This window comes from Pieris rapae, chromosome 3 (genome assembly GCF_905147795.1).
Source record: "Pieris rapae chromosome 3, ilPieRapa1.1, whole genome shotgun sequence".
Taxonomy (NCBI): Eukaryota; Metazoa; Arthropoda; class Insecta; order Lepidoptera; family Pieridae; genus Pieris; species Pieris rapae.
In genome coordinates, this window is record NC_059511.1 from 6,623,391 (window position 1) to 6,643,495 (window position 20,105).

General features: G+C 29.7%; 4 protein-coding genes across 7 annotated transcripts; 3 read left to right on the top strand and 1 right to left on the bottom strand.

The window, feature by feature from the left end:
* Nucleotides 1-725: 725 nt before the first annotated feature.
* Nucleotides 726-3,363, top strand: LOC110993299 (protein unc-119 homolog). The gene is made up of 3 exons (XM_022259502.2): nt 726-1,284; nt 1,567-1,739; nt 2,110-3,363. The coding sequence occupies exons 1-3, from the start codon at nt 929-931 to the stop codon at nt 2,226-2,228; spliced, it is 648 nt and encodes a 215-aa protein (XP_022115194.1). The 5' UTR covers nt 726-928; the 3' UTR covers nt 2,229-3,363.
* Nucleotides 3,364-3,489: 126 nt separating this feature from the next.
* LOC110993275 lies at nt 3,490-9,243 on the bottom strand. 2 transcript variants are annotated; one of them, XM_022259470.2, is made up of 8 exons: nt 9,067-9,243; nt 8,297-8,355; nt 7,851-7,976; nt 7,352-7,552; nt 6,865-6,915; nt 6,485-6,545; nt 5,942-6,071; nt 3,490-4,506 (listed from the first exon to the last, which is right to left on the bottom strand). In XM_022259470.2, the coding sequence occupies exons 2-8, from the start codon at nt 8,320-8,322 to the stop codon at nt 4,007-4,009; spliced, it is 1,095 nt and encodes a 364-aa protein (XP_022115162.2). In that variant the 5' UTR covers nt 8,323-8,355; nt 9,067-9,243; the 3' UTR covers nt 3,490-4,006. The 2 variants fall into 2 exon arrangements, with proteins under 2 accessions (XP_022115162.2, XP_022115161.2); XM_022259469.2 differs by having other exon boundaries at nt 8,967-9,242.
* A 199-nt stretch (nt 9,244-9,442) lies between these two features.
* On the top strand, nt 9,443-10,641 carry LOC110993229 (macrophage migration inhibitory factor). Its single transcript, XM_022259398.2, has 4 exons — nt 9,443-9,574; nt 9,729-9,837; nt 9,921-10,093; nt 10,455-10,641. The coding sequence occupies exons 2-4, from the start codon at nt 9,730-9,732 to the stop codon at nt 10,531-10,533; spliced, it is 360 nt and encodes a 119-aa protein (XP_022115090.2). The 5' UTR covers nt 9,443-9,574; nt 9,729; the 3' UTR covers nt 10,534-10,641.
* Nucleotides 10,642-11,935: 1,294 nt separating this feature from the next.
* On the top strand, nt 11,936-19,757 carry LOC110993284 (protein Red). 3 transcript variants are annotated; one of them, XM_022259484.2, is made up of 12 exons: nt 11,936-12,070; nt 12,360-12,547; nt 12,831-13,028; nt 13,553-13,616; nt 13,974-14,048; nt 14,696-14,800; nt 15,087-15,151; nt 16,074-16,314; nt 16,566-16,701; nt 17,207-17,404; nt 18,008-18,174; nt 19,439-19,757. In XM_022259484.2, exons 2-12 carry the CDS (start codon nt 12,402-12,404, stop codon nt 19,514-19,516), a joined length of 1,473 nt encoding a protein of 490 aa, XP_022115176.1. In that variant the 5' UTR covers nt 11,936-12,070; nt 12,360-12,401; the 3' UTR covers nt 19,517-19,757. The 3 variants fall into 3 exon arrangements, with proteins under 3 accessions (XP_022115176.1, XP_022115175.1, XP_022115174.1); XM_022259483.2 differs by having other exon boundaries at nt 11,965-12,171; XM_022259482.2 differs by having other exon boundaries at nt 11,965-12,156.
* Nucleotides 19,758-20,105: the final 348 nt, after the last annotated feature.

Below are 20,105 nucleotides of genomic sequence, written 5' to 3' on the forward strand. Positions count from 1 at the left end.
TTGTTTCCTTAGCACAATGATTGTAAACAATAAAAATATATAAAAGTTGCTGAATTTTTTTTTTTAAATATATAAAAGTTGCTGAATTTTTTCAGAATAAATTTGTAAAATATTAAGTTACTTTTCTATAAAATATACCATAATATAACTTTAAAGTTATCAGCAATACACTTAAATAGTATAAAGTTTACAACTAACAAGTATCTTTAACTTACTACCTACATTCATATTATGTCATTGATTCCATTCTAAACTGTTCATAAACAAAAACTAAAATAGTTAAGAAACTTATAAACTTTAACTCTAGTTTAAATCATTACAATTTAACGAGAACGTTTAAGTCGACAAGATTAAATGTAAAGTTACAATTATTTAACAACATTAAAAAAACTTTCAAAACGTCCAAAATATAATAAGTGTAACGTTAGCCGTTAAAGATGGCGATAGCGGTCCCGAATTATAATAAACAGTAACTTTTGAGATCACGCAAAACATGGCGTATTCACAGAAACACGAATTGGCAGTTGACTGCCGAAAAGCGTGAGTTATAATTTTAGATAATTAAATTAATTAAGTTTTCGACTATCTACATACATTACTGTAAAGCGATCTTGTCCATGACTGGGGCTTATGACATACCTATATCGAAAAGAAAATTTGTTTTAAGCCACAGTATACAGGCTATAGAATTCCTACTTAATCTGTGGATTTCCTATCGATTAAAAAATTTAAAATCAAAGTATATTTTGCAGGGTTGATTTATTTTCAAAATTATTTTGTTTAGTTGGCTTAACAGACCTAATTTAATATAGACATTTAAAACTTATGCCATTTAGATTTACCATAAATAAATCTAGTATAAAGCCTAATTTACTATAAAAATATGTGTTAAATTATTTTCGTTTTTAGCTGCCCTCAAATTATTTTCATGAAAATGAGTTTGGTAGGAAAGAAATGTGAATCAATATCCCTTGTTGAAGCAAGTAGAGATGAAATCCTTAGTGAAGTTACTCCGGATGATGTTTTGAAGTTAGACAAAATTACAGATACCTACTTATGTAGCCCTGAGGCAAACGTATACGATATAGATTTTACGAGATTTAAAATTCGTGATTTGGAAACGGGTACGGTTCTTTTCGAGATTGCTAAGCCCCCAACAGACTTTGGTGTCGATAATGAGGGCGGTGAAGATGGATCTGATGATCCGTTGGACCCTAATGCCGGGCGATTCGTACGATACCAATTTACGCCGCAGTTTTTAAAGTTGCGAACCGTTGGTGCCACGTAAGTAGTGAGGGCCAAGATTGCATTTTAAACCATTGCTTTGACCCCCATTAATAACTTAGTATCCTTGTAGCTTAAACCTTAACAGATTATAATTGTGTGAAAACAATCTAAATCCTTAGTGACTCGGGTAAGATTTAGACTCAAGATCATGTGAAATAGTGTACAAATTATTTGAAAATTATTTTACATTTGCTATGTTTATTTACAGTTAATTTTAAATTATATAGAATAAGTAGCTCAAACAAATATATTATATTTCACATTAATTTTCTTTTTTAGAGTTGAATTTACTGTTGGGGCAAGACCAGTTAATCACTTCAGAATGATAGAAAAGCATTTCTTTCGGGAAACACTACTGAAAACATTTGATTTTGAATTTGGATTCTGCATTCCATTTTCAAGAAATACCTGTGAACATATTTATGAGTTTCCTACTCTTCCACCAGATCTTGGTAAAATTTTATTTCATGTGATAGATAATGACTTTCTATTCCATACTGGCAATGGTAGCTGTAGCTTTAGTACACATTTAATTCCAAAAGTTTACACTTACATTACCACAATTACTGAGATACTGTCTGACTGGATTCAATTAAATCAATATTTATTCTTAGTAAATTATTATGTACTAACACAAGCACATACTATGAATGAAAAATTAAAAAGTGATGAAACTGATATGCCCAAATATGTTAGATACAAAAAGCTGATTCATTACATGCCTTTACAGAAAACTCATTGTAGAAATTAACTCAAGTTTTTACAACTTGAGGCATATGGGACATATAGATAATTTTTATAAAGTGTATTTTTAAATTTCAGTTGAAGAAATGATTGCTGCCCCATTTGAAACTTGCTCAGACAGTTTCTACTTCGTTGACAACCATCTTGTAATGCATAACAAAGCTGATTATGCCTACAATGGAGGAATAAACAATTGAACTATACATTTAATTTGTTTTGGCACTAAATTATTAAGTACTTGGAGTCCTACAAGTACAAAACTTAAAAATGTGTGATATTATTTCATGTATAATTACTAAAAATTTTAAGCACTTATTACTAATTCCTACCTAGTTCTGGACAACAATTGTGATATAAAATATAAGTAAGTTTGATGACATCTTTAGAAATAAAATTTTCTGTTATAAAGAAATTAATTACAATTGTTGGGAACAAGGTAAAGGAATGTGTAATTTTACACTTTGTGGATTTTACTGTTTGGTACACTTGCACTCAATGTTTCAACACTGTTTTTAACACTTAAAAGTTTGTGAGAGACCTAGTCATATAATAGTAATGACTTTTGGGATGTATAAGTGTGTGATTACATACAGGGAGTGATAATAGATCTTTTATTATATATAGCAAATTATTTTCAGGTGTATCATATAATCTTATTTTACAAAGGTCATTTTAAATTGTATGACTCTTCTGTCTAATACTACTGATAAAACTAATCTGAATATATTTGGATTAAATTTAAATAATCATTAATGATGTAAACAGCTACAGTTGACTCAACACAATGTAAAGATAACAGTAATAAAAAAAAATGTGATCTAATTACTGTGCCCCTTAAACTATGTTAGCTGGTGTTAGTAGGTTTCTAGTATAAGTTAACTTAAATCATATTCATATGTATAAGGCACATATTACCATATTTATTTTAGATGTATTGGCACTGCATATTAAGTTTATGAGTTAATATCGTTCTTCAATATAACACTAAGAAACATTAAGAACTTATCAGGCCTAACCATAATAGAACTGTCAAGCCATAATAAGAACAACATGTTTATTTTATATTGATATTGATATCAACAACTTCTTGATTATGATGAAAAAGGTACGGCTAATGTAAATTTGATCTCATAGGCTGGTAAGATATAATGCCGTCCACTTATGTCCAACAAGGCTTTAAGGTGGAATAAAAAATTTACCAAATATGTGTTCAGTGTTAGTATTATTTAATTTGTCATTAAGTGTGAATAAATATTTGCAATAATCACCACAATAGTGGTTATTATGTAAAGCTTGATTGATTTTGATTGAAATAAATGATAACTGGTTTTATTTTAATTGTTTTATTCACTGGAAGATGTCATCTTTATTATATCATTGAATTGGGGTTGCCGGATTATAACAAATACATATAATATATGTAGTTAATATAATAGCAATATTAATAAAAAATGTACCTAATATTTAAAATCATATATTTGCATAGACTGATATAAAACCATATCATACAAACAATTAATTACTTACACATTTTAGCTTATAAAATAAAACAAATACAGACAATTAAAAGCCTACCTAGTATAGGCCTTACCACTTTAAACTTAAACCTGTAAGGTTTACCTGTACCTGTAAGGCATAGGGTACCTTAAAGTATTATTGATCTCACTACAATTAATAAATACAAGGATATTGTTATGATAGATAGTACAGGTTAAGTATGTATTAAAAACAAGACAAGAATAATTAAATATTAAACATTTCATAAGTATAGTGATACCTAACTATAAGGTGAATCTGATCACTATCAGACCTTATAGTTAATACAACTAATATGTTTAATTCAAAATCATGAGCGGATATTCAAACTAGAACACAATTGTGACATTTTTGGATTGCTTTTATAGTTGGGTTTAAAAAAATTCGTCACAAAATGTATAAATCATAAAATAACAGCGTCGGCGTTACGTCATAATTATCAGTTTAATTGGCTTCTTTGCCATCTTTTATTTAAACCGTGAGGCGGTTTCCCTTTATGTTGTTCTTTTATGTCACTCGGGTGAAAATCTTTTCTCAAGAAAATTTTAAATGTTATCATATCTTGCTCTGAGAATGTTTTCGCATAGTCGAGGTCTATTATCGCAAATTGGTCGGTGATATCTTGAAGCGGTACACAATTCGAGTGACATTTGTCACCATACTCAAATAACCTCCGGGGCTCCTTTTTATTATAGATCCGAATGACATAAGTCCATTTCGCTGCGCTGACCATCGAACTGATAAGTTGTATTCCAAAGCTAACTTTTTTCTTCTGTTGGTCTACTTGTAGGTGCAGTAAAAACATGTACGAGCCAAGAGTAATTAAATTTATGAACTGATAGTTACCACCGATGTGTAAAATGTCCTCCTTATTTATTTCGATTTTTGAACATTGAGGGTGTACTTCGGCGAAATGGAATTTGATTTGATCAACCTTGCCTGTAATATAAAATTGCGGAATAAATGCCCATTTAGATGGAGAGAGTTTCTCGTCTCGAAGGTACGATTATAGAAAGAATATAAAAAAGTCTCTTCGTCTAAACATTCACACCTCTCGCTCTTCCACTTTGGCGACATTTGACTCGCAATGGAAAATTTATAGTGTCCGTATTAATTAAACGGAAACGGAAAAAAGATGTTGGGTTAAAAATGGATAGCTAGTTGAAACCATTTTGGAGCATCTAACATTGTGCCTTGAATTAAAATTGGAATATGAAGAGACAAAAATATGTTTCGGGTTACGAAAGCCCAATTTTCATATTTAATTCATTCAAGAGATTGTACAGTCTATACAAAAAAACATACAAATATGCGTCAAGCTATAGCTGCTCGGGCAAATTTAGAAATAAAATTTTATATTATTAATAGCTGCCTCCTCGAACTTTGAGTCTCGTTAATGCCTTGTCTACCTTTTTAGGACATACCGACACGGAACACATTTTGCTAGACTACCCCAGAGACTGTTCGGTTTTCCGGAATGAAAACTTTTGAGGTTGTTCTGTGAATTGTTCTCTATATGAACCTCAGAGTTTACAGTTTTTAGCTTTAAATTAACAAATAAGAAATAGGGGTTTAATTGTAGAGGATTGAACATTAAGAGTTGTATGTATTTTTGTTTGCTGTATCATTAAAAAATAAAAATAAATGATTGTGCTGGACACCCCTTATGGCTTAGGGGTTTGAAAAATAGATAGTAGCCGATTCTCAGACCTATTGAACATGCAGAATGAATTTAATCGGTTGAGCCGTTTCGGAGGAGTATGGGAACTAGCACTGTGACACGATATTTTTATATATATGTACAGAGTTTCCAATTTCCTAAACTAAAACTTTCCATTTTCGGCAGAAATTTGGCGGTCGATATAAACACAATTTTAATAATATAATTATTATTTTATTGATTGATTTTCAAAAATAAAAGACCTGGATATAAGAAGTGAAAACAAAAATCAATGTTAGCAAAACTGGTGCTACAATATTAAATCCCTTAAATCTTTTCTAATGTACCTACCTACCTAATGTTTGCTTGGGAATGTAGATTTTATCGTTTGCAATATTAAATATACGGGGTTTAATAAGCTAATTCTTACTAATGTCAAATAAACTCAAAGCGAAAATGATTCCTTTATAAAATTCGTATTATATAAGGTATATAATATATATATTGTATTATTTTTGTATACGTATTAACGTAAACAGAATTAGCATGTTCACTTATACTCTTGTGCCTATTTTTAAGTGCATTAATATAATCCCAATTATAGAAATTAAATAAAATACGTATAAAGATAACAGCTTCTAAATCGTTATTCTGTGCATGTGAATAAAATATATGTTAAAGATATAATTTAAAAATAAAATATAATATAATTACCTTTCCATGAACATCCATTTAAACTGTTAATAGGACATATTAAATCATTGAAAGGACATTGTTCAACGTGGACAGTAAGTTGATGTTTTTCTAAACGTAATGAGCATCCATGACTGTAATTGGGACACCGCTGTAATGAAAAATAGTTAGCCTGTAGTGCTTCATGGAGATATTACGCAAAAGTGGCACAGGTGGACCTGTATAAGGGCTTTTTTATGAACAATGTGTGATTGGTCTGTTTATATATAATTGCTAGTGGGGGCGTTCAAGTATTACGTAATACACTATAGTGAAAAGGGGTGTCTTTGATTTTCATATTAAGTGATGACGTCAACAGCAACAACACCACCAACACCTATAAAAAAATAATACTATTTTGTTTGTTTATGTACTATTATTTTTGAGACCTTTGCTAACTTTTGCTGATAAAAGGTGGAGGGGAAATTAAAGTAAATCTGCTTACATAATACTTGAACAGCCTTGATAAATTTTACCAATACTCTGTTAAGCTTAACATATTTGTAGCTTTAAAAAGATACTTACCATACGAAACAAGTTATTAATTGGTTGGCCAATTGTTTGTGGTCGACGCGATTGCATGGTACTGAAAAAAAAACCTAATTTACTTTAGCCTGTTTGATTTTGCGCGTAAAACGTTATCTACACTAAATATTCCTTCAGATCGAGTTTTAATTGCAAGTTTTAAAAATTTCTTGAAAGGTAGGCGGTGATTGAACTATCGTCGTTATTATGCCATGCAATATAAATGTAAAGTTTTAAAACAGGAAGTAAAGTTCGTGTTAGATTATGAAATAACATAAGCTCATTCATCTTTGATCGTAGTCTAACAAAAATTATACATAATTACAAGAAGCAATCGTTCGAAAAAGTAGTAACGGACACATAATATAATTTCTACATACCAAGATTGCGATTCGTTCGTATCAATTGGTAGCGGTGGAGCTGTTGGTGTCCTAAAAAATATATTAGCAGAGATGAGAAAAAATACTTATCCCATAAGGAAGAAAATGATTATATACTTTGAAATGGAAATTAGAATAAACATATTATTCAGAAATTAGTAAGTTATTATTTAGTTTATTTTTACTTATTGTAACCACAATTGTTTTTTCTATAAACAACAAAGATGTTAATAAATACTTTCGAGAATTAGTACATAACAACTAATTAACGACTTTAAATATAATTTAAATGAATCAGTTAATCAGTGCAATAATGATTAAAAAGTTAAGTTTCTTCGTAATGACAATTTAAATAGACCTAATATCGTATTCTACACTATTGATCAAAAATTGATTGAAATATCGTAACACATTGACGAATCCACCGAGTGGTTTTAATGTATAGACTTTTAATGTATGGTGTAATCTTGTAAATAAATAAACTTACAAACATGGATTCTGAACTTGAAAACTGTTATCTAAATAGGCTGGTTCTTTCGGCACATTTTGCACAAACAAATTCCTATTTAGGTGTAAATCGGGCGGGAAAACTGGGTTGCCATTTAACGTGCCTGGCAGATTAGGATATATTGAATTCGTTGCCGATGAACCTGGGGTATTCCAAGTGTTACTTGTTGCCTCACTTGTTCTGAAAGTTCAATTTAATATTATAATGTAATAATAACAATCAGTAACAACAAAATTTAGGCGAATAGATTTTAAGATTTCGATAAAACTATTACCTATAGAATAAAATATATCATGGTACCTGGTCAAGTAGGTGATCAACCTTGTGCCTGGCACACGCGGTTGATTTATCACCATGACGATTAAGGAGCTAATCACCTAGACTTCTTTAAAAAACTATAAATACATACAGAAATGCAAAATGTGTTTACCTCATGTTTAATTTATCAAATTCTGATGAAAATATTTAAAAACATTACCTTTGTTTTTCCTGTGATTTTACTAAGGCGTCACGTTGAATATTTAGTAATGTTTGTGTCTGCTTTTCAAATATTTTTCTTTGTTTTTCAAGTGCAACTTCTAGTTCATTTTTAGTTATGTTACATCTATGAATATAAAAATATAATCAAAACATTGAATGGGCTAAGTAATTGGGATTAAAAAATGCGGGTATCAGCCTGTCTAACAAACAATTAAACATAATATACGGCGGTATGCAGATAGAGGTAGTAGTGACGAAAACAAAAATACCCATGCGATTTAAAACACAAAAACCACGTATTTTTTTTCATATAATGTTACGTATAAATAAGAGTTCTTTTAAATATATAGTGCAAATTTATTTCTAAGTGTCGAAATATTTAAATAATGAAAAAAAATTGTGTTCATATCTGTTAAAGTGGTTTCATTTAAATAAAATACTTACTTAGGTGTGGATTTTTCTGCCCCCATTTATAGGTCTATTTCCAAAATTGTATTAAAAAGCTAAAAATAAAATATAAAGGTACACACTACACTACACGTTAAGACAAAAAACTACTTGAATTTATATATGCTGTGTAGTTGTTCTGAATACTTATAGATATGTTTTTAAAGTTATTAATTATTATAGCCCTTGTAATTAGCATTAGTAATTACCCTAAGTATTGTTAAAAAAACAAATACATATTAAGAAATGAAACATGTTCTTTTTTAAATCAGTGCTTAATTTTTTACAAACAAGTCATTAAAAAGAAATTGACTTTATCATCAATTTAAAGTGAGTAATTGTTATTAAATAATATTTGGACTTTACACACATAAGGTAAACATGTTTATTTAGTTTTAAAAATACATACATATGATTTGTATAGTATGTTCCCTATAATTACTTGAGAAGATTGGTAGGTCTATAAGAAGATACAAGATATTTTGATAATCATTTATCTGTATCATCAATATCATATTGATCTACAGATCAATGATTATCAAAGAAGCTACACTAAAGCTTACATATTATCGGCGAATAAATAATGTTACTTAGATAGTTCAGTACCAAAGAACAATAAAGTCATCAAATTAGGAATTAAATCTACAATATGTTGCATATAACTCACTTTTTAAAAATATTTTAAGGTTGTTGCCGCTATCTCATCGAATGCACTGAGTGATTGAACAACTGAAACTGAACATTGAACAACTTTGAAGACAAATTACCTGATTTTATTATGGATATTTACAAATTATGGATATAGCCCTATAGTTTTCTTAACTATTCTCCAATAGGTGAAGAACAACCCATAGACACCAACGAGATTATAAATCCGGTCACTCACGTTCGCATTTCACAGACGTTACATTTAAGTTATAGGTGTAGAATATATATATATCATTGTTTATTTGTTTTTTCTTATCGTTTAATCATACTTTTCAGTAGGTACATGCACCCATAGATAACGTCATAATAATATTCGTTATAACGTTAAGAGTACTATGTGTCCACTTTTACTTTGTATACGGTTTCTATGCTTTATGTTCTGTTATATAAACTATAAAGGTTGAACCACAGGATAAACTTATTTTTAATCTAATATAGATTATATTCTATATAGTTTATTTGAAAATTATTTTTTCAGTAAAAAAGAATAGCGAATACTGAGTACTCTAGAAGCACTTTACACTCAATTAAAAATAGAATTAGTGGTTAGGTTTCTAAAGCCTAAAGGTACATATTAAATAATAAGTTCGAAGTACATTCTATGTAGTATTTGATATTATAATCTAAATTTCAAGAAAAGTTTTAACAAAAAATTGCTCGTTAGTAGTGAATAATAATTGTACTCATTATTTGTTATTACGAAAATCTCTACGTTTTTCAGAATGCCGCATTTTCGTATTGAGACTAATGTCCCGAAATCTAAAATACCACATGATTTTGTTACCAAAACAGTACCAGTTTTGGCTAAAGCTCTTGGCAAACCAGAATCCGTATGTTATTAATATTAGTGATTTGGTTCATAAAAAAAAATTGATTAAAATATACTTAACAATTCTGGGAATTTTGCTTTCAGTACTGTGTTGTGACTGTGATACCAGACCTACTAATGAGTTTTGGAGGCACTACAGAACCTTGTGCTATTGCTAACCTTATGTCTATTGGAGCTCTTGGTGTAGAACAAAACAAAAAGCATTCTAAAGTTCTTTTTGAACTTGTGGAAAAAGAATTGGGTATATCAAATGATAGGTGGGATTAATTTCATTATATTTGTTTTGTCATTTTTAATAAGGTATTTTAATTATTTTGAGTACCTATTAATATTTATTAAACATGTCTTGTGCTTAAAGTTATATTCTTATAATGTACAAGTATTTTTTATATAACAACATTTTTAAAAACATATTTTATGTTCCTTTACTGATCTGAAACTGTTTCACATATTTATCAGAAACAGCACACCATATAATAGTTAAGTAAATATGTAATTATGGTAAACAGTTAAAATGCATTGTACATTATAATATGTATACCAAAATTGTATTTTTCTGACTCTTTTTTACCATTTAATTTACTCTTTTAAGTTAATTAATATTTTTTGTTATTGCAGAATGTACATAACTTTCCAAGATGAACCAACAGGAAATGTTGGATTCAAGGGCACTACTTTCCATTCCATTTTTGGATAAACAAGATCCTAAAATATTATACTATAATTTACCATAGGAAATATTATACAGTAGTTAAATTTAAAACCATGTATAAATTGGCAGTCAATAAAAAATTGTTTGATCATCTTTTACTTTTTTAAACTTTACAAATAGAGACAACTAAAAGAGAATAAGTGATAGGGTGGACCAGCGGCTACAGCAATTAAATAAAACATTAGTAATACTTGTGTTTACTCATATAGAAGAGTATAGAGAAAATATAATATAAATAACTAGCAGACTCGGCCAAGCTAAAGTGGCTATTCAAGGGAAACGGTAGGAGAACTTATGTGAAAGGTAGATAGATTATGTAAAACGTTACTTTAACACAGCGCCATCTGTTAGAATTGTATCAAATAAACAAATATTTGCAATAAAATAAAATTGCGGGTATAAATTGAGATGTAAGCTACCCTATCTTTTAAGTTGGATCAAACTGCACACAGCACACAGCAAATTTGATTAATATCGGTTCTGTAGTTTAGGCGTCCATAGCGGACAAACAACGTGACACGTAATTTATATATATTAAGATTTTATAAGTAACACCGCACATCAAAATTAAAGGAAAACATATTCTGGCTAATGCACAAACAGTGTTAGAGCCAAAAAAAAAAAAATGGAAAACATAATAAAAATACATTTTTTAAAAAATAATTTTATGGCAAGGTAACAAGTTCAAATTCAAATGCATTCATAGACAATTATAAGTGGACAGCACCAGAACCTTCCAACAATAAGAACTAAACATTTATTAAATGTAAAAGATGCTGCACACTGTAAAGGGGCTTCTAAACGGGCCATGTTTTGCTGTAATTGATGGCTGCACTAATGGCAAGTAATTGCCCGGCCATCACAAAAATATTTTAATGCAACTCATGGCCGGGCCATGTGTTGTAATATGTCTGCAATAGTATGGCCCATGATGCAAACTCCTAAAAGGGCCACACATACCGGCAAAAATGGCACCCATCAATTGCAGCAAGACATGGCCCGTTTAGAAGCCCCATAAGAACTATGTAGTAAACGCTTCCTTAAAAATTATAGTAATACCCGTAATTGCCACAAATTATGACTAAATTTTCAGTATTCCACTATAAAATTGTATTATTAAAAATGATATATGTACTTGACATATAATATATGGAAATTAAAATATATATTATATACATATAATACCTATTTGTGACTATTATATTTGGCCGGATTCGTGCTAAAACATGTAAAATTTTAATTTACCAGATTGGTATAATGAAAAAAAAACACTCGTTTTATTCAGTTTTACCTACCTTACCCTCTTCATTTCACTCAAAAAAAGGACGTAGATCTACGAACTTTTTCGATAACATTTTTACTAAATCTACGTAATTATCTAACCAGGCCTACGTAATTTTCAAAATCCGCGTTGGCAACACTGGCTAGCGGGTCAAGACTCAAGTCTGTCGAAGAGTGATTTGTCTCTAGGGCCTGCTACTAATACTTACTACAATATATTATATTCCTTTAATTACATTAAGTTAGTCTAATCTTCTTATTCTAAGTGCTACTTCGAAGTTTTTGATTTTTCGTAATTTCGTTTTCAAATCTTAAAACTAGGCTTAGGTTTGTTTGTTAATCGTATGTACTGTTTGATGGTTTACCTGTTTCACATTAAGATAAAAAAATCATAATAATTATGTACTTATGATATTATTTTGATGGGAGCAGTGTCATAATAAATAAGTGCTACATAAATTGATCGCCTTAGATTATGTAAACAGTCTGAATATGTAAACAACATCTATATAATATTCATATAATTTCAGTGTAACAATATATTCATTGATTTAAACCATATCAATCACAAAATGGATGAACAAAGAAGTGTTGAGGACACTCCAGCGTCTCAGAGGCTCACTAATGACGATTTTAGGAAACTTCTCATGACACCAAGGTCCACTCCAGCAGGATCACATCCTGTTGGTTCTGTTCGTGAGGCTATGGCAAACGCAGGGTAAGTATTTAACATGAACTTCTTACCAATCTGTTACTATATATAAATAGTTATACATAAAAACTAAATTTAATTGCTCTTATTTAACAGAAATATACTTTAATCTCTTTTGGTCAAATTGTTTGCTAAATGAGTTTCTGCAGTGGTGAAGAGACATAAAAAGTTGTGATCAGTCTGAATATATTTGTTTATAAGTAAAAGCTTAAGAGTTGAGATATTTAATTAAATATGTACAGCGCAGGTATCAACAAGCTAAACCTTTTTTTTTTACCTTGTATTCCAGGGCAATGCCACCACCAACAGAGAACAAAAGTGAACTGCGACGCAAAAAGAAATCATATTATGCAGCTTTGAAAAAACAGGAAGACAATAAATTGGCCGAACTTGCTGAGAAATATCGTGATAGAGCTCGGGAAAGAAGGGAAGGTGTTCAGGATGTAAATCCCTTGGACCCTATGAGTAACACTACTAGTGCCTACAGGTATAATATTTTTATTTAATTTTATTTAATTATTTTACATTTACTGCCAGTTCTCAAATCAAGGGCGTAGAACGGAAAAAAAGAGCTGGCAATAAACAACAAAAATTTTAATATTTAAGTAAAATAATTGCAACCCTTATTTAATTATAAGTAAACACAACATTCAATGAGTTTTCATTTAGGGTAAGATTCAGTGATATTACTTTAAGATGGTCAATGTTCAGGCTAAGCAAGGCTTATGTATAAATCATTGATCATCTTTAAACTTTTTCTTATCTGTAAATCAGTATAAAACTAGTATTCATTGCAAAAACATTTTATAAGTATTAATGTTGTGTGATACCTCAAGAATCATCAATTTGACTGTTTAAAACTATTATTTTAACATATAAATCAATTTATTTATTAAGCATAGTATATTATTTAAAATATTTATGTGTAATGTGGTAAATATTACATCATTCATATCAATGTTACCTGTATTTTAATTTTATGATTCTCACATTCACTTTTACATTTTTCAGGGCTGTAGCACCAGATGCAAAATCTGGAATGGATGCAAAAGAGCGAAGGCGTCAGATGATTCAGGTTTGTAGCATATGTAGCCAATGACCATAATAATATAAGTCTTTATATAGCCAATTACCAAAGTACAACATAAAATATGAATTATTATTGTAATTCTGTTTGCTTGCATGTTTTATTCTTTGTTTTATATGCAATTTTGGTCGACTAACCCATTAGTATCTTCATTTAGTGAATTTTAAAAGGACCAAATAAGTACAAAATAACAGTCAGTAACATACAAATGCAAAGCTGTTTCTATTTTATAAAAAAAAAAATACTGAAGGCTGCCTTGTATATAAAGATAAATAGTAACTTCATTCAGTATTGAAATTTTGAAATTTCTTTATTTTTATTCATAATAAATAACATTATTTTCAGGAATCCAAATATCTTGGTGGTGACATAAATCATACTCACTTGGTAAAAGGTCTTGATTATGCCCTATTACAAAAGGTAAGATAAAATACAATGTGCTTTCTTGTATTATCTCTATTTATTTGTCCTGTTCCAAAGTAACTCCAGAGAAACAAAATAAAAATATGTTAAAATCATTAAAACCAGAGTTGAATATTCAGAGATAAGTTGTCAATAAAAAAGAAATAATCATTAAATTACTGATATTTAATGTGTTACATTAGTTTTTTTCATTTTCATATAAATCTAGAATATACATGTATACAACTGATAGAGATATTTAATCAGACAACTGTGTTATAATCAGGTTGTAATGTTTGATACATTAACTTTTCAATTTTGGTTTTATCCATTAAATATATGTTAAATAAATAACATTATTTGGGTATATTTTATACGCAAGTATGTAAGTTTTCCATTCTCCTATAGTATAAGCTTCTTATATATGATCATTTAGATTGATGGCATTCATCACACTTAACTAGAAAATGGGTCTATTGGTGGTAATTACAAAATAAACTACTGTAGCTTTTGTATCTACAGCAACTTTTGGTAGAAACGACAAATATTTATATATTTTTAAAATGAAAAACATTATTAGGGAACTTGAGAGTTAGATTTAAAAGTCGTGTGTGTGTTTTTTTCCCAGTTTTTTTTACTAAAATAATGGTTTAAAATTGTTTAAGGTTCGTTCAGAAATACAGACACACGAGCTAGATGAAGAAGCAGAAATGGAGAGGCTTGTGTCTGCTCCGGTTGAGGTTGTTAAAGAGAAGAAGGAAACGCCTGCTGTAAGTAAATACCAGAAAAAACAGACACAGAAATGTGTTAGAATTGAAAACTATCTATAGTTTCTCCTGCTTTAATTTCATTAAGCAAAATCAAAGAAGACACCTTTTCGTTGAACAGTATTTGTCGAACATGATAAAGTCAATTTTAGAGCATTAGAACCCTATCTGTATGTGTATGTGTATGTGTATATCCATATGCAGTAGGCATTTACCATTGGAGGAGGATAGGGTGATTTTGTAATGTTACTGGTATGTGATGGTATATATCTATTAAAAATTGTTTCAGGAAGAAGAAATGCAATTTGAAACAACCATAGGAAAAAATATTTACAACATGATAATGGAGCAAAAGTAAGTGCATCTAAATAAGAAATATCTTTTAAACTTTTTAAACCATGGTTTTTTAACGATATACACAATATTTTTATAATTATATTGATATCTGTAAAATTGTGCGATTTCTAAATGTTATGCCTAATTTATTTTTTATTTGTTTTTCTTGCCTGTGTTTGCCATTAAAATGAAACACCTGGACCAATTTTGGTGAAATGTTTTGTGTGATAGTGGGTGGTTTAGATTTACAATTAATAATTTCTAAAATAATTTATTTAACATGTGTGAACAGGATAATGTCTGTTCGGTCCGCAAGTTTTTTTAATTTTTTTATATATAATGGCAATAGTTATAACTTTATGCCAGTTTCAAGTAAAAGCTAGGGAAACTAAATGCGAGAAAAAATAAAGAAACAATTAAAAAAACAAAGGGATAAGCTATTTAAAAACAATATTAACATAAATATTAAATCTCAATATTATTATTGATTATGAAAGAAGATAATGCAATGAAGGATAAAGCAAAAGGCAGGAGATTTTAGTCGGAAACAGAACATGTAATAATTAAGGAGGTGCGGTCATATTGGGAACAAGAAAATAAAATATAGTTAAGGTCACCATTATCTTCCCCACACTTACAAATATTACTGTCTAAATTTAAATATTTTCTTGTTCAACATTTTCGTCTGTAGTTATTATACTATTACACTTGTGTAGACATCAATAAACAATAAACCACTGAATAATAAGTCAGAGAGCAACTTTACTTCAAAAACTTTAAGAATAACGAATTATTTTTTTGTTTAAAATTTTGTTTTATATATATTTCTTGATTGCATGTTAATTTTTTTGCGATCAAAATTGATTGATTTCAATTGTCAGATTGTATATATATGTGTAATATTTGTAACTTATTAACTATGTATATAAATAAATTTCAGAAATAAGAAGATATCAAGGAATGAACTGTTTGCTCCCGGTCGTATGGCATATGTTGTGGAATTAGAGGATGAAGGTACAATAGACAGTGATATCCCAACGACACTAACGAGGAGTAAAGCTGATGTTCCAGAATTGGATGAAAGAAGCTCTTCATCAGCAGCCAATGAAGTGGTTATAGAGAAATTAACGCAGATATTCTCATATTTGAGGCATGGAAGACATAGGAAGCAGAAAAAGAAGGTCCATTAAATCAGACATTTAAATAACCTTTAATGAATATAAACGTGAATTTATTGTTCTCTGAAATCGTAGTCAGTTGGAGATTGCCTTAATTAACTATTTAATAATTAACTCAAAAACTATTTAATAATAATTAACTTAAACGTAATTCGTTGATCTAAATTATAATTACCTATGAATTATTTCCATTTATATATGTAGAGTAATTTTTGTTCTTAGATGTAAAAATGTGACTTTTGGCAATATTATAGGAAAAAGGTCGTAACGACGATTCGATATATGGCGATATTGGTGACTACGTGGGCGGCGACAGACGAACAGAGAAACGCGATGAACGCCCACGAACGGGATACTTCGATAAGCCACTTGAGACAGAAAAAGAGACGGGTAAGTTTTGACAGCACAATAATAATCTTATTTTAGGAAAAAAAAAATATAACTTTTTCTGCAGATTAATTGAGTGTGTCCTCTAAGCTATTCATTAAGAAGTTTGTGGGTTTGAATTTGGTCTGTGTACTTTTCTTTATTGCAAAATTAATGCTCACTTGTACGGTGAATAGTTGTCTTTCTGTGTAATCTAGCCATAATATAACAATATATTGGGTTTTAAATGTAACTTAATCTAGATTACTTAGGTATTTTATTGGAATTATTATTTCTTTACAATTTAATTTATGTGCTTTTGTAACGGCTTTTTCCTTTCGCCCTTTAAATTAAGTATTTTCGACAATAATTATTTGGATAATTTTGTTTACATTAAAATATTTTTATATTAAACTAAACTATTATATTTATTTATTAAAATTGTCATAAATATTAGAAATTTATTTAGAAAGGATATTTAGTGCATAATTTATTTGGGCGTTATTTTATATATTTTCTCTAAAAATAGGTCCAGGCCAATTAGCCCGCCGTGCCCCAGAAGACAAGGACAAACGATCGGCTGCGCTGCTCTCGCGCCTTGCAGCTGAACCCGAAGGATATGCCGAGTGTTATCCCGGTCTCAGAGAGATGGATGACGCCATTGACGACTCTGACGATGAGGTGGATTACTCCAAGATGGATGCTGGAAATAAGAAAGGACCTATTGGTAATTAATCTATAATTAAACATACGATTTCTTTATTATTTAGTAATGGATAGTTTATTGTTCTATATGCTGTGCTATGATTTTATAATTGTTATTGAAACTAAAAAATAACATGTTATTATGAGTAATCTAAACACCTAAAACAGCCACTAATATTATAAAAAATAATCGTAGTAAAATATAAATAATCGTATAAACAATATGTAAAAATTCTTTAAGCCCCGAAAAATGTAGTTTCGATAGGTTTTTACTCGTAACATTGCTTTGTTCGATAACGTTATTAATACTGAAAAGAGAATGGTTTAAGACAAGGATTATACGACCCACATACACACCATCACGTACACACACACACACCATTACACAACACAACCAATTTAGGTTTAATTAATTAAATTTAATCAGTTAATTGTATTAAATACCTTGTTTGTTTCTTCCCTTTTTTAAATCTTTTTATTATAATGTATCATGTATTCCGTTTGTGGCTATGTTCTTGGTGTATTTGTTTGTTATTATATGTATTTTGTGTTAGCTGTAGGAGTACTATATAAATAAATAAATAAATAAATAAATTATGAAACACCTTTGAAATCCTATTTATAGGTCGTTGGGACTTCGATACCCAAGAGGAGTACTCGGCGTACATGAGTAGCAAAGAGGCGCTACCAAAAGCTGCTTTCCAATATGGAGTGAAGACACAAGACGGAAGAAAGACAAGGAAGACGAAAGATAAGAGTGAGAAGGCAGAACTAGATAGGGAATGGCAGCAGGTATAACTCTTAATAATAAATAATAATAGTCCAAAAAAACATTAAAGGACACATAGAATGTTTAAGTTAATTACTTACTAACATACAGAGCTAAGGTATTTTTTTTAATAGAAATATTTGTATGGTTATAAAGACACTAGAGGACTGTTTAAACAAGTGCTACTCTGTCTTTTGTACAGTCGTGTAGTCAATTGTTTTAAATTTTTATATTAAACTGAACACGTAACGTGTTTAAAATATTTCTTAAATATGTCGGAATGTAAAAAATCTGCAAGTTTTATAAATTTTCTCACCTTTGTAGGATTCTAAACGAGAGATAAATTGTATTGTTTTACGCCTTTTTGCCATATATATACATTTTTGCCACTTTATCAATTTGCGACGTCTCGTGATAAATTTATTAAGTAACGGATTTCCATACGTAAGTTCTAAACGGTTAGGTTAGTGAAATATTCAACCAAACAGAGCGCACAAGCCGTTTGGTTATCGCTTACTTATTATTTTAGACGTGAGTTCGATTTATTTGCGATACAATTTATCTCTTGTATCATACGAACGTTTATAAATTTCCTAGGAAATTTATTCACTTGCAGATTTTATTTATAATATTCCGGTGACATATATACATCGATTAGCTTCGTGCATTGAACACTCACATTACCTGAGTGTTTCTAGGCGGTGGTATCACTTCTATATACATATCTGGCGAGCCTCCTGCCCCGTTATATAAAACCTGTCAACTACGGCAGAAACTGAGTCAGTTGTAAAGAAGATTTTACTTCCATCTTAAAAGATGATAAATGCTTCGAAGGTGTCGTCTTCGGTTCTGGGTCGGAACGCAAATTATAATCAAATATCTAATGTATTCTCCGCCTCTGTTGGTTTTTTATTTTTATTTATGGCAATAGTCAACTTTACGCTAGTTTCAAGTAAAAAGTAGGCAAACTACACGCAAGAAAAGATAAAGAAACAGCGATAAGCTGGTTAATAACATAATATTTACATAAATATTATGTTTTTAACCAATCATAACTCTAGTGATTTATAGAACCTGACGAATTGTAACTAGTAATAAGCATGAGGACCAAATCGACCTTAACCGTAAAATGCCCGAAGTGACCTAAGGACTCTTTAAGGGGCGAAATAAATATATTTTTGGAGCTATTTTTACTATTCTGACAGTTTAAATTTAGTCCTAAAAATGTAGTAGTTATTTTATAATTTTAAACATGAATTCACAATGTATGACTGTATTTTGTTTCAGATTCAAAATATAATACAAAAACGCAAAGCACCACAATTGTCTGCAGATGAGCCGAACTTTAAGACGCCGAAATATTAAAAACTTCGTAAAACCCAAAAGGCTAGTCACCGTATTGCCTTTGCACTATTTCTATCTGCATACAACAATAGGTGTTAAAAACAATATTAAATTTTTACATACAATAATTCACAATTAAAACGTCTTTGTTTTTATATGAATGCAAGGAACAGTGATAATGATTGCGAGAGATGTCTTAAAATATAAGTATCTAAAAATAGATATATAGGTATATATGTATGGAAATAAAAATTATGTTCTAGTACTGATTTTTATTTATAATTTTATTATGTGGTTTGTGTTTAAATTTTAAAGAAATCTGAAATATTTTTAAAGTTTTATCATTGTAGGCAAATATTAAGATGATATTGTTGAACGGTCAAATGCCAGTGTATCTAGTATAAAAATGGCATTGTGTCGGAATGTTATAATTCTTTATAGGTTGATAACCAATGATTGGATAAGGATTATCTTGATTACAGAATACCCTAGGTTTATACTTGCTTAAAGGATTAGAATGAAGCCCTTCATTACGACAACCGCCAATACCGCACACTCTTCAATATCGAAACTAACAGGAATGTGTTAGATATTTTTTTTTTTATAAAGA